The sequence below is a fragment of the Parus major genome, chromosome 9, assembly GCF_001522545.3.
Source record: "Parus major isolate Abel chromosome 9, Parus_major1.1, whole genome shotgun sequence".
Classification (NCBI taxonomy): Eukaryota; Metazoa; Chordata; class Aves; order Passeriformes; family Paridae; genus Parus; species Parus major.
In genome coordinates, this window is record NC_031778.1 from 45,053 (window position 1) to 58,212 (window position 13,160).

General features: G+C 46.8%; 1 protein-coding gene across 4 annotated transcripts in view; it reads left to right on the forward strand.

Annotated features, from left to right (window-relative positions):
- The window catches only part of HDLBP (high density lipoprotein binding protein), a 38,844-nt gene that overhangs the window by 18,333 nt on the left and 7,351 nt on the right, over positions 1-13,160 (forward strand). For 3 of the 4 annotated variants that reach the window (XM_015637278.3, XM_015637279.2, XM_015637280.3), the window contains exons 3-21: positions 439-551; positions 1,430-1,584; positions 2,053-2,268; positions 3,878-4,084; positions 4,539-4,754; positions 5,568-5,774; positions 5,973-6,080; positions 6,622-6,726; positions 7,158-7,236; positions 7,898-8,037; positions 8,315-8,419; positions 8,725-8,838; positions 9,153-9,239; positions 9,410-9,541; positions 9,845-10,063; positions 10,898-11,119; positions 11,341-11,559; positions 12,269-12,407; positions 12,813-12,967. In XM_015637278.3, coding sequence (XP_015492764.1) covers positions 476-551; positions 1,430-1,584; positions 2,053-2,268; positions 3,878-4,084; positions 4,539-4,754; positions 5,568-5,774; positions 5,973-6,080; positions 6,622-6,726; positions 7,158-7,236; positions 7,898-8,037; positions 8,315-8,419; positions 8,725-8,838; positions 9,153-9,239; positions 9,410-9,541; positions 9,845-10,063; positions 10,898-11,119; positions 11,341-11,559; positions 12,269-12,407; positions 12,813-12,967 — 2,901 coding nt within the window. In that variant the 5' untranslated portion in view covers positions 439-475. Of the gene's footprint in view, positions 1-421; positions 552-1,429; positions 1,585-2,052; positions 2,269-3,877; positions 4,085-4,538; positions 4,755-5,567; positions 5,775-5,972; positions 6,081-6,621; positions 6,727-7,157; positions 7,237-7,897; positions 8,038-8,314; positions 8,420-8,724; positions 8,839-9,152; positions 9,240-9,409; positions 9,542-9,844; positions 10,064-10,897; positions 11,120-11,340; positions 11,560-12,268; positions 12,408-12,812; positions 12,968-13,160 lie in introns of those variants that run through there. The other variant, XM_015637281.2, reaches the window with a different exon arrangement.

The following is a 13,160-nucleotide window of genomic DNA, read 5'->3' on the forward strand; positions in this document are numbered from 1 at the left end:
AGGCAGTTTCCTGGGTCCTTTCTCTTTTATCTCTAGGGATACAAAATGGTCTTGGACTGACTGTCCAGATATTCACACACTTGTGTAAAAATTGCACACCATTAATAATTAATAGATTAACGAGACTGTACTTTAGATTAATTAGAGTATACTTTAAAAATTTGTGGTGTCCCCCTTTCCAGTGACCTTCTTAGGTTACACATCCTCTGCCTTCTTAGGGAGGAGCTTTGGTTTTGGTGACCTCTGTGTAGGGAGAAAATATCCCCACTAAATTCCTGTCTGTTTCAACAAGGAGATTGGGCAGCTGATGGACCCTGTGGGTGCTTTTCAAGAGGATGACTGGAAGAGTGCTCAGTAACATATACTTTGTCTTCCTGGGCTGACTTTGTGCATCCTGAGTGGTGTTGGCAATACTGTTGCCACTTCCATCTCTTCCAGTGGCATACCCGGATTGTGTGTGGGTGGGAAGTCGACAATGAGCTCTGTGGCAGTTTTGACCCAGGAGAGCTTTGCTGAACACCGCAGCGGCCTGGCCCAGCAGCAAGTGAAAGGTGAGTTCCTGTGATGTGCCTCTAGATCCAGACTGCACAGACCTCTTACCCAAGCTTACTCCATGTGTCTGCTTCCCCAAAAGTGTAGTTTTTCCTTTCCTAAGTTAGTGTTTTGCTAAACTCTAGCTTTCCACCGCCAGCAGCGCAGTGGTGGTGCTGCACAATGCAGAGCTGTGAGGAGATGGACCCGAACACTTCAGAGAGTTCTGCCTAGCAGTGCTCTCAACCCCGGGATGAGTGGGGCACTGAGCTACATGAGAGCCTCGTGGATCAGCATGCTGGGCTGTCATTTCCACCCTTTGCTCAGCCAGGTGCTGGGGGCGGTCACTAACCATATGAACTGACTCAGTGATGGGTTTTGGCCATCCATTCCCAGCTGTGAACTGCCCCATTAGGTATGGCCCAGTGCACAAGTGAGGCAAACATAATGTACAGGCATGCAGACTTTCCCTAGGCTTTGCCCTAACTATAGTCCCTTTCCTGCCTTTTCTCTGGGTTTATGTTTGTCTTATCCCCTTCTGATCTGCACCCTTGCTCTGGTCCTTCCACGTCTTTCTGCTCAGCCTGTTTTGCCCTAATTGAACCCCTCTTGACAGAGTTGGCATTAAGGTGCTGTTTGCTGCCACCATTCACTTGCATGTTCACTCCCTGCACCCTCTGTGCCAGCTCAGACAAGGCTGGTGGTTTGTGGCATCAACTGCATGTCAGTTGTGCTCCAGACTTAGCAGCCCCATAGGCATAGTTGTAATAGGATTAATAGCAGGGCACAAGCCATTTGCTCTCCCTTGTTAGCGGTGCCTAATTACAATTGCACTGCCTGTGAAGAGGGGCATTTCTGCAGGTAAATTGACTCATTTTCCCTAATTGCTTTACCCCAGTTACAGCTTTAAACTCTGAAGAAGAGAATGATCCTCCAACCTACAAGGAAGCCTTCCCTCCACTCCCTGAGAAAGCACCATGCTTGGAAACTGCCCAGGAACCCACTGGTCCCTGGAGCAAAATTCGACCAATAAAGGCTTCTGTTATCACTCAGGTTGGTGGATGTCTTACTGTCTTTTCCCCACTCCCAAAGGTGGGTAAGTAGGTGAAGTGGGGCATTCCCTGGATTATGAAATCCTTGGTGTGTCAGCCTCTTTGTTTTATTTTACCCTGGTACTGCAGCTGAGAGCTAGGACTGCTCTGGAGGGGAGGGATATGTTGGAAAACTGTCTAGAAGGAGCTCTGCATCCCTGTTCCACAAATAGCTGAAGCAGGCCTGAAGGGAGGATTGCAGAATTCCTGTAGTGAGTGCTAATCCCCCTTTAGGAAGAGTCTTAGTGTGGGGCAGACTGGCTGCTGCAGTGTTCTGCACTTCCCTGGGCACAGCTGGTTGATGTGCTGCACAAACCTGGGAGGTCAGCTTGCCACTAATGTCCTGTGTGGCCACAGGAGCAGGAAGAACTGCCAGACAAAAGCACACTGACAGTTTGCTGTGCTCTTCTGTGTGTCTGTGGCTGAGCAGGTGTTTCATGTGCCGCTGGAGGAGAGGAAATACAAGGACATGAATCAGTTTGGAGAAGGCGAGCAGGCCAAGATCTGCCTTGACATCATGCAGAAGACAGGAGCTCACCTGGAGCTGTCTCTTGCAAAGGACCAGGGCCTTTCCATCATGGTCTCTGGCAAGCTGGAAGCAGTCATGAAGGCTCGGAAGGAAATTGTTGCTCGACTGCAGACTCAGGTGAGGGCAGCTAACTGTGTCTCACTTGATCCTTGCTCTTCCTCAAGACTCCTGAATGCTTTTGAGACCCTTGGGTGTGTGTGCTTATAAGCCAGAGAGGTGTTATTAGATGACTAATTCAGCTTTGCCATATATTTTCAAAGCATACAGTTGGCAATTTGGAATGGAAATGAGGCTTAAAATAGGGTTCAAAGCTAATTACTGGTCATGGTGTTGCATGAAGGGTGGAGTCTTCAATCTGTGACTTTGTGCTGAGGTGCTGGTGCTGGCAGGGCACAGGCCCCTCATGCAAAATTCACAGTGTGTGAGAATGGAATGGTGCTTTTTCTGAAGTCCTTCAGAGAAGAATGTACAGGGGTGGGAGAAAGAAAAGTAGAGAAGAGGGAGTTCTGCCAAATGCTGGAAGCTTCAGATTGGGATTCTGGGTTGTGTAACTTGAGCCCTGTTGGTAAGTAATTGCAGACTCCTACCTTGAGTTGCTTCTCCTTTCAGCCCTCTGCATTTTGATTTCTTACCTTCAGGTTCTTGAGTTCATTATCAAAGCGGTAGTTCTCATTAAGATCCATCACAGCCAGGTGTTGTGGTATGTTTTAAAGTGGAATGTCCAAGGCAGTAAATGCAATAGTTAATACCATGTCTGCTCAGAGCTGTTCAGCCTGTGTGTCATACCCTGCCACAGGGAAGAAAAGGGGACAAACCCTACATAATGTGCATCTGAAAAAATAGCTTAGGTTGTACTACCACAGATCCATGCCCCACTGCCCTCAAATATCCCTCCTACTTGGCCTCACGTCTGAAAGGTGTGTCTGTATTGCAACTTATCCTAGGCTTGGCTGGCATCAGTATGTGGACAGGAAGTTGAAGGGTCACACTAAGTGATCTGGTTTTGATTTGATTTATTTCTTTTTCCATTGTAGCTTGAATTGTAAGTGCCTAGTTAGTAGTTACATATTCACTGGGATCAAGAGCATAGCAGCAATCCTAAGCTCTCAGGTCAGTAAAAACTCATTGAGAAGGGAAGAAGTCAGGAATCCCTGTTACAAACCAGCCTTCTAATGCTAGATTGAGAAAAGTTCTGGAGACCCCTCTTTTTCAAGAGGAGCCATCTAGAAGTGGTCCCTGAAGCAGCGTGTGCTGCTTTGAAGACACCTTAGTACTCAGTAATGGTAAGCATAGTTGAGCTCTCTGCCTGCTGGAATAAGTTTCAGGTGTTGAATTTCAGTTTCCTAGGAGTCAGACTATGTCTTCTCTGTAGCCTTGGCAGCAGATATCAGAGTTCAGATAAACTACCCCAGAGCCATCATCCCAGTTGCTCTCTGGTGCTGAGAGACTGTGAGACAGTGGAGCATAGACACCTACCTCCTCATCTGTGCCTGAAGGCCTTTGCTTATTCAGAGTACAGCTCCTGGGCAAACAGAAAGCTTTTTAGGGAACAGTGAGGTTTAGACTGCTGGAATACAGACACCTTAGATCAACTCCTCTGGTGTAGTATCAGTGGTGTGCTAGAACGCACTGTTTTTACTCCTCAGTTGTAGCACTAAGCAGCATCTGATTAAGCTTTCCCTGTCCAGGCAAGGGCTCCAATAGATGCTTGGCTTTCGTATTGCAGGCTTCAGCAACAGTTGCCATCCCCAAGGAGCACCACCGTTTTGTCATTGGAAAGAATGGTGAGAAGCTGCAGGACCTGGAGCTCAAAACTGCAACCAAGATCCAGATCCCCCGCCCAGATGACCCCAGCAACCAGATCAAGATCACTGGCACTAAAGAAGGGATTGAAAAGGCCCGACACGAGATCCTGCTGATCTCTGCTGAGCAGGTACTTCAGTCTTGGGATCTCTCTCCTGTCATTATCTGAACAGCCATTTTGGTTCTCCATGGTATTTTAGATGTTTGTAGTCACCGTGGCCACAGCCAGTGGTAACGCTGTTAATGTGAACAGAGATGTATACTGTTCCACTGGCTGGCTGAGCACTGCTTCCATGTTCTGCACCTTCTGATTCTCCCTTTTGTCCATCTCTCTAAAGTCAGATAAGCACTTCTGATATTTTGAAGTGAACCATATTATATGCCAGCTGAGATAAGACAAGATATTAGAGACTATCATAAATTGGGAACAGCAGTATTTGTAGATGGAAAAGGATGGAACCTGCAAACTGGAAAGGGTGCTTGGGCTAGAGTGTCAAGTAAGGCAGCACTAGGAATTCAGTTGTATGTGGCAGACGATAGTATCAACAGCAGTTTCCACTGAGGACTGTTTTGGATTCTTCTAGGATAAGCGTGCTGTGGAGCGGCTGGATGTGGAGAAAGTGTACCATCCCTTCATTGCTGGCCCTTACAACAAGCTGGTGAGTGAGCTCATGCAGGAGACAGGGACACGCATCAACATTCCTCCACCCAGCGTTAACAAGACAGAGATAGTCTTCACAGGGGAAAAGGAGCAGCTGGCCCAGGCTGTGGCTCGTGTTAAGAAGATCTATGAGGAGAAGGTATGGATGGTCCCTAGAGCTTCCTATCTTCCCCCCACCTGCTCACAGCCCCTCTTCCCTTCTACTTTTGTGCATCCTTCAGTTGCATGCTCCTTGTGTCAGCTCTTGTTCAGCAGCCCTTGCAGTATGTGGACCTGGGTCTTACCATTTCCTTGCTCAGCAGAGTGGGACTTGGGGTGATTTTGCCCTGAAGGTGACAGATCTCCTGTTTTTTGTGTAATGGTAATTAGCAGACCACAAAGAACTCTCTGGGTGCATGTTTTCACAGGTGCTGCAAGGGAAGGAGGGAAGTGTGAAAGCTACAGTGTGGCCAACTAACAGTATCAAAATTGTTACATGAGTAGAAGTTGCTGAAAAGTAAATTTCACTTCAGTTTATTTTCCTAGTATTGCTAGTGTCACTGAGAATATCCTTGTTGTGGGTTGTTGGTCTGTTTTTCCTCATGGTTACATCTGTATTTATACCAGTCTGAATTTCAACACAGATAATCAGCTTATAGCATGGTGTTGCATTACAGCACTGGCTGGGGACAGCTGGGCATTGTGCAAGGGCAAGGGTGTGTATGTGGTCTCTTCCATGTAGTGTCCCAGGGATCTTAAGCAGAATTTTACAGATAAACTGTAAATTTTTGAGAATAGGATTTTCTGTAGGCAGGTCGCAAAGATGCAGATGCTGGGGTACTGCAGAAGTGTGCTCACCTTTGCTTTGATCTTTCCTGGGTGCTGAGCTTCACTGCATCTTGTGTCTCTTCCTTTCACTTTTGCCCTTCCCTGCTCCCTTGTGATTGCTGCTTCAATGCCTCTGCTTCTACAGAAAAAGAAGACTACTACCATCGCTGTGGAGGTGAAGAAGTCCCAGCACAAGTATGTCATCGGCCCCAAGGGTAATTCCCTGCAGGAGATCTTGGAGAAAACTGGAGTCTCTGTCGAGATCCCACCCACTGACAGTAGCTCGGAGACGGTGATACTGCGAGGCGAGCCTGAAAAGCTTGGGCAAGCATTGACTGAAGTCTATGCAAAGGTATTGGCAGGATTGGCCAGGACTCCTTTGAAAGCCCCACAAAGATACATCCCTGGGCACTGATAGGTGGAGGGAAGTGGTTGCTGTCAGAGGGTGCAGCTCAGAACTCAATAAGGAGGGTGCAGCATGGGAATTGGAAGTGGATTTTTGAGAAGGCCTCTTCTGGTCTGTCCATCAAACAGCTTCTCTGTCTCTCAGGCCAACAGTTTTACCGTCTCCTCGGTCTCAGCCCCCTCTTGGCTTCATCGTTTCATCATTGGAAAGAAAGGACAAAACCTGGCCAAAATAACTCAGCAGATGCCAAAGGTATGGATTATATAAGTATTAGCTTAGCACCAGTTGAAGTAAAATGTGGTTTAATCCAGCTCACTTTTTGTGGAGAGAGAAATGTATTCTACTATGGATAAAACCAGGGAGGAAATTACACATATCTTAAAATATTCAGGGGAACTCCCAAATTCTGCTGCCTCAAACACTTCCCATCCTATATTACTTTCAAGCATTGAGTCCTTCAAGGGAAGCTGTCTGTGTTAGTATTTGATGAAGTGATGTAGAAGAAAACCTGTAAATGCTGACCTCAATGAGGCTTCTCTCTCGTGAGTTAGATGGTATCTGGAGAAAGGCTAGGTGAGGAACTTCTCCAAAGCCCTTGCAGACTCCAGGACAGCACCGAAACCTTATGCTCTAGATGACACTGATATGGTCAAAATTGTAGGTTGCCTGCTTCTAAAATCACATGTGTCCTATGTACATGTGGTAGGGATTGATGGTGTAGGCCTGACTGACAGCATTTACCTGGTTTGTGTCTTGGAAAATTTTTAGTGGTTTCCTTGCCTTGTGTCTCAAGGTTCACATCGAATTCACTGAAGGAGAAGACAAAATCACTTTGGAAGGACCTACAGAAGATGTGAATGTGGCTCAGGAACAGATTGAAGTCATGGTCAAGGATCTGGTAAGTTGGTGGTACTAGTTATGGTGTACAAGAAGAAAATGGGGAAAGGTGGGGCAACAGAACAGAGATGAAGTGTAGCTCATGTCTGTGGGTATCTTCAGAGGCTTAACAGAACTTGCAGAAGGCAAGTTGTGTGACAGATAAACAAAAATCTTGGTTATGAAGCTTTTCTTAAAAAATCATGAGTGTATCTTTAGTCTTTTGATGCAGAGAAGGAAAGATTCTCTTTCAGTCACAGCTGGAGAGGCATTTAAGTCCCTTTAAAAGTTTCACAAGCATGGTGCTCTCAGCTCAAAGCAGAAGAGTGTTCTGCTCTGCTCACTAGCAAGGCTGCTTGTAGCTGGCAGCTGGAGTCAGTGCCTGCACTGGCAGTGGGCACAGGCAGCAGCAGAGGGGGCCTTCCCTGCCTAGCTCTGTACAATTCTTTGTAGATCAACCGGATGGATTATGCAGAAATCAACGTTGACCACAAATTCCACCGACACCTCATTGGCAAGAATGGAGCTAACAGTAAGTGGGGTTCCTTTCTCATCCTTCCTGTGCTCAGATTCTCTGTGATTAGTCAATGATACTGTGGCTCTGCAGCTCAGCCAGGGTGCTGCCTCCATTACATTGCCTCTGCCCTTCTAGAGTGAAGTTGGCACGGGAAGATAAATGGGCAGTGAGGCCTTGGGATGGCTTTAATGTCTTGGAAAGTTGAACAGATTACTTTGTTGTGTCCTGGCAGAGTTTTTGTGTTTTGGGGAGGTTGGAGAGTTGTCATTTTTCCTTTTTTTCAGATTGGTCTACGTAAATTTTGTTTTAGAACTCAATTGGGGTGGGGGGGAGGGGTAGAAATCTGCATGGTGAGTTTCCCTGCAGAAGACAATTTGGGATTAGACATGAATGAGTATCTTCTAAACTAAATATAGTGCTGTCTGGGGAAGAAACAGATGCCTCGCTCTGGCAAGTGAACTAGTGCCTCCAGATGCTGCAGTATTTAATTGTACAGATTCCTGTGTAGCGTGGATCTGCTCTTGCTCGAACCCCGGATTGAAGAGGCACTTTCCCCTGATTCAGCTCCACCCCTCTGGCCTTTCCTCAGAGCCTGTTCTTAAACAGCCTCTAGTCAAGGTGTCTGCTTCCAAATCTTGCCCTAGCAGAGTGTGTCACCACAGCCCTTGCCTTGCAGTTAACAGGATTAAGGATCTCTACAAGGTGTCTGTGCGCATTCCCCCGGACAATGAGAAGAGCAACCTGATCAGAATTGAAGGAGACCCACAGGGGGTCCAACAGGCCAAGAAAGAGCTGCTGGAACTCGCTTCCCGTATGGTTAGTGAGATGTGATGCCTGTGAGGCCACAGGGTTTGAGCTCTTGTGTTCCCTAGTAACCTCCTGGCAGAGGTGCATGCCCCTTTCCCACTGAGCACTTGGATCTCCTAACAAGTGCGAGTTCCTCTATTCCCTTGGATCCCCTTCTCTGTCAACCCAGAGTGAATTATGTCTGGAGGAAAACATTGATGACAAGTAAGCTGTCGGGCAGCAAGCTGGTAATTACAATTATGTGACTCTCCTGCTGAACACTCCATGCAAAGTCTGTTTTCTACAGGAAAATGAACGCACCAAGGACCTAATCATTGAGCAGAAATTCCACCGGACCATCATTGGGCAGAAGGGAGAGCGGATCCGGGAAATCCGGGAGAAATTCCCAGAGGTAAGGCTTTCTAGGAGATAGGGGATTCAGAGAGCATATTTCCTCCATCAGTAATAGACACAGGGTCAGTAAAGTCATGAATGTAGTGTCTCTGTGACTATGAGAAATATGTAACTGATAATGTGTCTGCTCATAAATCTAATACATGTGAGAAGGTGGTTCTTCTGGCCGGAGACTGCTCACGTGGTTACCTGCTTCCACATGGGAAAGGAGATGTGCAGGATCCCCCCCCAGCCTTTGCATATACCAGACATGACAATTCTTGTATTTGTCTGAGCTGACCATAAGTGACCAATTTCCTGCAGGTTATCATCAACTTCCCAGACCCTGCACACAAGAGTGACATTGTGCAACTCAGAGGTCCCAAAAATGAGGTGGAGAAGTGCACCAAGTACATGCAAAAGATGGTGGCAGACCTGGTAAGGCAGACTTCATCTGCTGTTCTCTCTTCCATGCCTGGATAATCCTGGAGTAGAGCAGAGCTTGTGTAGGGCTGACACACCTCAAGATGAGGGAACTGTGGACGTGATTCTATGTGTATTGGGCAAGTAATACCTATTATTTAAGGGCTATAGGAGAGGGTACATGTCTTTGCTTAATCTTGGAAGTGTCCCATATGGAGAATTCCTCGGGTCTAAGCCTGTTATCAGAAGCTTGTTTATCAAGTTCCTGGGATGGGGCCTCACTTGCCAGAATGGTGTAACCTTCAATTCTCCCTTCCTCTCTCTCTTAGGTTGAAAACAGCTTTTCTATTTCTGTTCCCATCTTCAAACAATTCCACAAGAACATCATAGGGAAAGGAGGTGCCAACATTAAGAAGGTGAGATATCTTTCCTGTCTTCACTGCTTATTGTGGTGACTTCCTGCAGCAAAATCTCATTCACTGGTCTCCCCTGCTCATTGGTAAAGTAAAATAAAACCTCCAAGGCCTTTTTATCTGACATGGGACACCTCTCAAATGATTTTGCTGGGATTTTTTTTTTTTTTCAGATCCGTGAAGAAAGCAACACCAAAATAGATCTCCCTGCTGAGAACAGCAACTCGGAGACAATTGTTATCACAGGCAAAAGAGCAAACTGTGAGGCTGCTCGCCACAGAATTTTGGCTATTCAAAAGGAGCTGGTAAGTGAAACAAGTGGCCTGTGGCAGACTGGGGACTTGAAAACATAAATATAGGAGTTGCAGGAGATAAAAATATAGAAGTGCTTGCAGTGGGGCGCAGCAGTGGGGAGACAAATATGGATGTCAGCCTGTTGACTCTTGTCGGCCCACGTGTTAGGAGTGGCCAGTCCCAATTCCCTCTGGTCAGACATTTCTCACACTCGCTCTGCAGAGCTCCTGGCAATGTGGGAGTTAGAGGGCAAGCAGAGTCTGTGCAAACATGTTGCTACAGCTTGACTAACACCCAGTACTGTCCTTGCTTAGGCCAACATCACAGAGGTGGAAGTCTCTATTCCTTCCAAACTCCACAATTCCCTCATTGGCGCCAAAGGCCGCTTCATCCGCTCCATCATGGAAGAATGTGGTGGAGTCCACATCCACTTCCCTACAGAGGGCTCTGGCAGTGACACTGTGACCATCAGGGGCCCAGCCCAGGATGTGGAGAAAGCCAAGAAACAGCTGCTACATCTGGCAGAGGAGAAGGTGAGCCTTGCCTTACAGGTTGGTTTGACCAGCTGTTTCTTTTTGGAGGTTGAAGTGGTTCCCTCTTTTCTGCATGGAAGCCTTTGGCATCAATTGAACAAATCCTCTTTTGAGGGATCTGAGTACAGTTTGGATGATTAAAAGAAAGCTGTACTTCCATCCCTGTGACAATGAGCTCTTCTCTAATAAATAGAAGAACTGTCTGTAAAGCATCTCTGGCCAGACTGATGATACAGTCAGATTTAAGGCTCCCTGTTTCTGTGGTTTGAATGTTCTTGGGTAGCCAGCTGCACTTCTCTGAAACAGTTACTCTGTAGATGGCCTTCACTTTTTTCATGATCTCTGCATTTCAACTCCAGTTCTTCCATTTCACTGCATATATTCAGGTGTGAGAACTTTTGGTTACAAGACCTTGCTCTGAGTTGTGGCTGACTGGTCATTTTAATAGCAAGCTTTCTGGGGTCAGCTTGTGAACAAGTTCTCCCTGGGAATTGGTTGATTCCCTCTGTAAGCCTGGCTTGCAGTAGTCAGTCAGCAAATGATTGTGTTGCTTTTTGTGTGGGTCAGACCCTTCTCCTAGGGAAGGCTCTACTTATATTCTCACTGGTCGTGCTGAGTGTACAGTTAGTTTTTTGGCCCTGAGAACATCTTTGGGGTAGTGTCTTTAATTTAAGTCATTGTATACCTTTTTTACTTTCAATGGTGCACTGCATCTACCTTGCTTTTGCAGCCCTCTGCATGTGGATGCAGGTAACATATCTACATGCTGACTGTTGGTGCTGATGGATATTTTCTATATATTGACATGTTCCATGGGTCTCTGGCTCCTTTCAGCAAACCAAGAGTTATACTGTGGACCTCCGTGCAAAGCCAGAGTACCACAAATTCCTTATTGGTAAGGGTGGTGGCAACATCCGTAAGGTGCGAGACAACACAGGGGCCCGCATCATCTTCCCCACCTCTGAGGACAAAGATCAGGAGCTGATCACTATCATGGGAACAGAGGAGGCTGTCAAAGAGGCACAGAAAGAGCTGGAGGCCCTCATCAAGAACTTGGTATGAACTTTTTCTACTTATTTGCCTCTCGCTGTGGCAAGGTGTTAACGAGTCACCATGAAGGAGCTGCTTGTCCTAAAACCATTTGCTGCCCTTTGTGGGAGCTCAGGAAGTTCCTTTCTTACCTTGGAGTGAGGTTGTGAGCTGATTGCTCTTGAGTGCAGCCAACTCTTGCCTGTCACCAGGACAGGTGGGGTTGACTGGTCGTTGTATGTTGGCAGGATAACGTGGTTGAAGACTCCATGGTGGTTGACCCCAAGCACCACCGCCACTTTGTCATCCGTCGAGGACAAGTTCTCCGTGAGATTGCAGATGAATATGGTGGTGTGATGGTCAGCTTCCCGCGCTCTGGTACCCAGAGCGATAAGGTCACCCTCAAGGGAGCCAAGGATTGTGTGGAGGCAGCCAAGAAACGCATCCAGGAGATCATCGAGGACCTGGTATGTTGCAGAAAAACTGTTTCTTCTGCACTCTGTTCCTTCAGCAGTGTCCTACTTGAACTTGTTGTATGACCAAGCTTTATGTGAACAAGTCCCATGGTAGTTCTTGGATTTGAACCTTTGCTGTCAACATACAGGGTCTGCAGACTTTAGATCCTGGTCTGGGGGTAGCAGCTGGCTCCAAAATGGCAATGCCGTAGGAATGAATTTCCTTCTCTGACAGTCTTCTTGGTTTTTAGGGGTGGAAGTAGGAGACCACTCCTTGATATACATCTAGACATTAAGAGATTGGAGCCTTCCTGTGCGTTCTGTGTCTGGCCTTTGGCAGTGATTGCTTTCAGGGGTTTCCTGCACTGTGAATACTGGCTTTTGGAAGCAGTCAAGTGTCAAACCTTGACACTTTTTTCCCTTCTATCTTTATTTTTTTTCATTTCTTCTAATGCTTCCTCCTCTTCAGGGTATTAAAGAGTTTGAGCTTTGCTCTTGGCAGCCTTTAATGTCCTGAGTTGAAGGAAACCCTCTTTCTTTAAATCCTCTGCTCTTCTCAGAGAGGAATGATTCTAGGAAATTTTCAGTTCTTCCCCTGTCAGCCATTGTTATCTTTTCTGACTCCTCTCAGTGTCCATTTTGGATTTCACCATGCACAAATATCCTGTTTTCTGGTGTGAAAGAGGCTGTATCACAATAGAGCAACTCTGCTTTCCCACAGGAAGCTCAAGTGACAATCGAATGCACCATTCCACAAAAGTTCCACCGCTCCATTATGGGCCCTAAAGGATCCCGAATCCAGCAGATCACCCGGGACTATGGTGTTCAGATCAAATTCCCTGACAGGGAGGAAACCCCAGGTATACCTGTGGATGTATGTTTGGAGGGTGGTTGAGATTATTAAATAAGTGTAGTGTAGCCTGCACTCTGTACCAGTGGGCATGTTCTACTTAAAATTTATGGAGAGAACTGATCCCTGGTGTTCCTGCAGTGTCCTTGAATCTGGGCTTAGCATCAACCTTGTCCTCTTGGGAAGGGGATGGTTTCAGAAGGTCAAACTGCAGTGTGAACTGGGTGTTGTGAACATGTTGTCATTGTAGAGTACAATGGGAGAACAAGGACTTATCCTGACTTAAAAGGCTCTATGGGCTTAGTGAGGTCTCTCTGAGCTCTCACTGGTGGCTGAGCCTTAGGATCTGGAGGAGGGAGATGATAAGCAAGGAGGGGGCTCAGTGCATTGAACACAAGACTTTCCATGTTTTCAGCCCCTGTTGTGGAGCCAGCTGTGCAGGAGAATGGTGAGGAAAGTGGGGAAGGCAAGGAAGGGAAGGACACAGATCCCAGCTCTCCAAAGAAGTGTGATATCATCATCATCTCTGGCCGCAGGGAGAAGTGTGAGGCAGCAAAGGAAGCACTCCAGGTGTGTGGCTTTCTCAGCCTGTTAAGGTGGTGATGCTTGGATGTGATTTTTGGTGGTGGTAGTAAAAGCTGCTCAGTCCAGCTGCAATGCAAGAGGTCAGTGATGCTGGTTATAGAGGCAGTCTGCACTGCTCAAGGGAAGCCACTTTGTGTCTTAGCCTGGAAGCTTGAATCATAGTGCCTGACTTTACAAT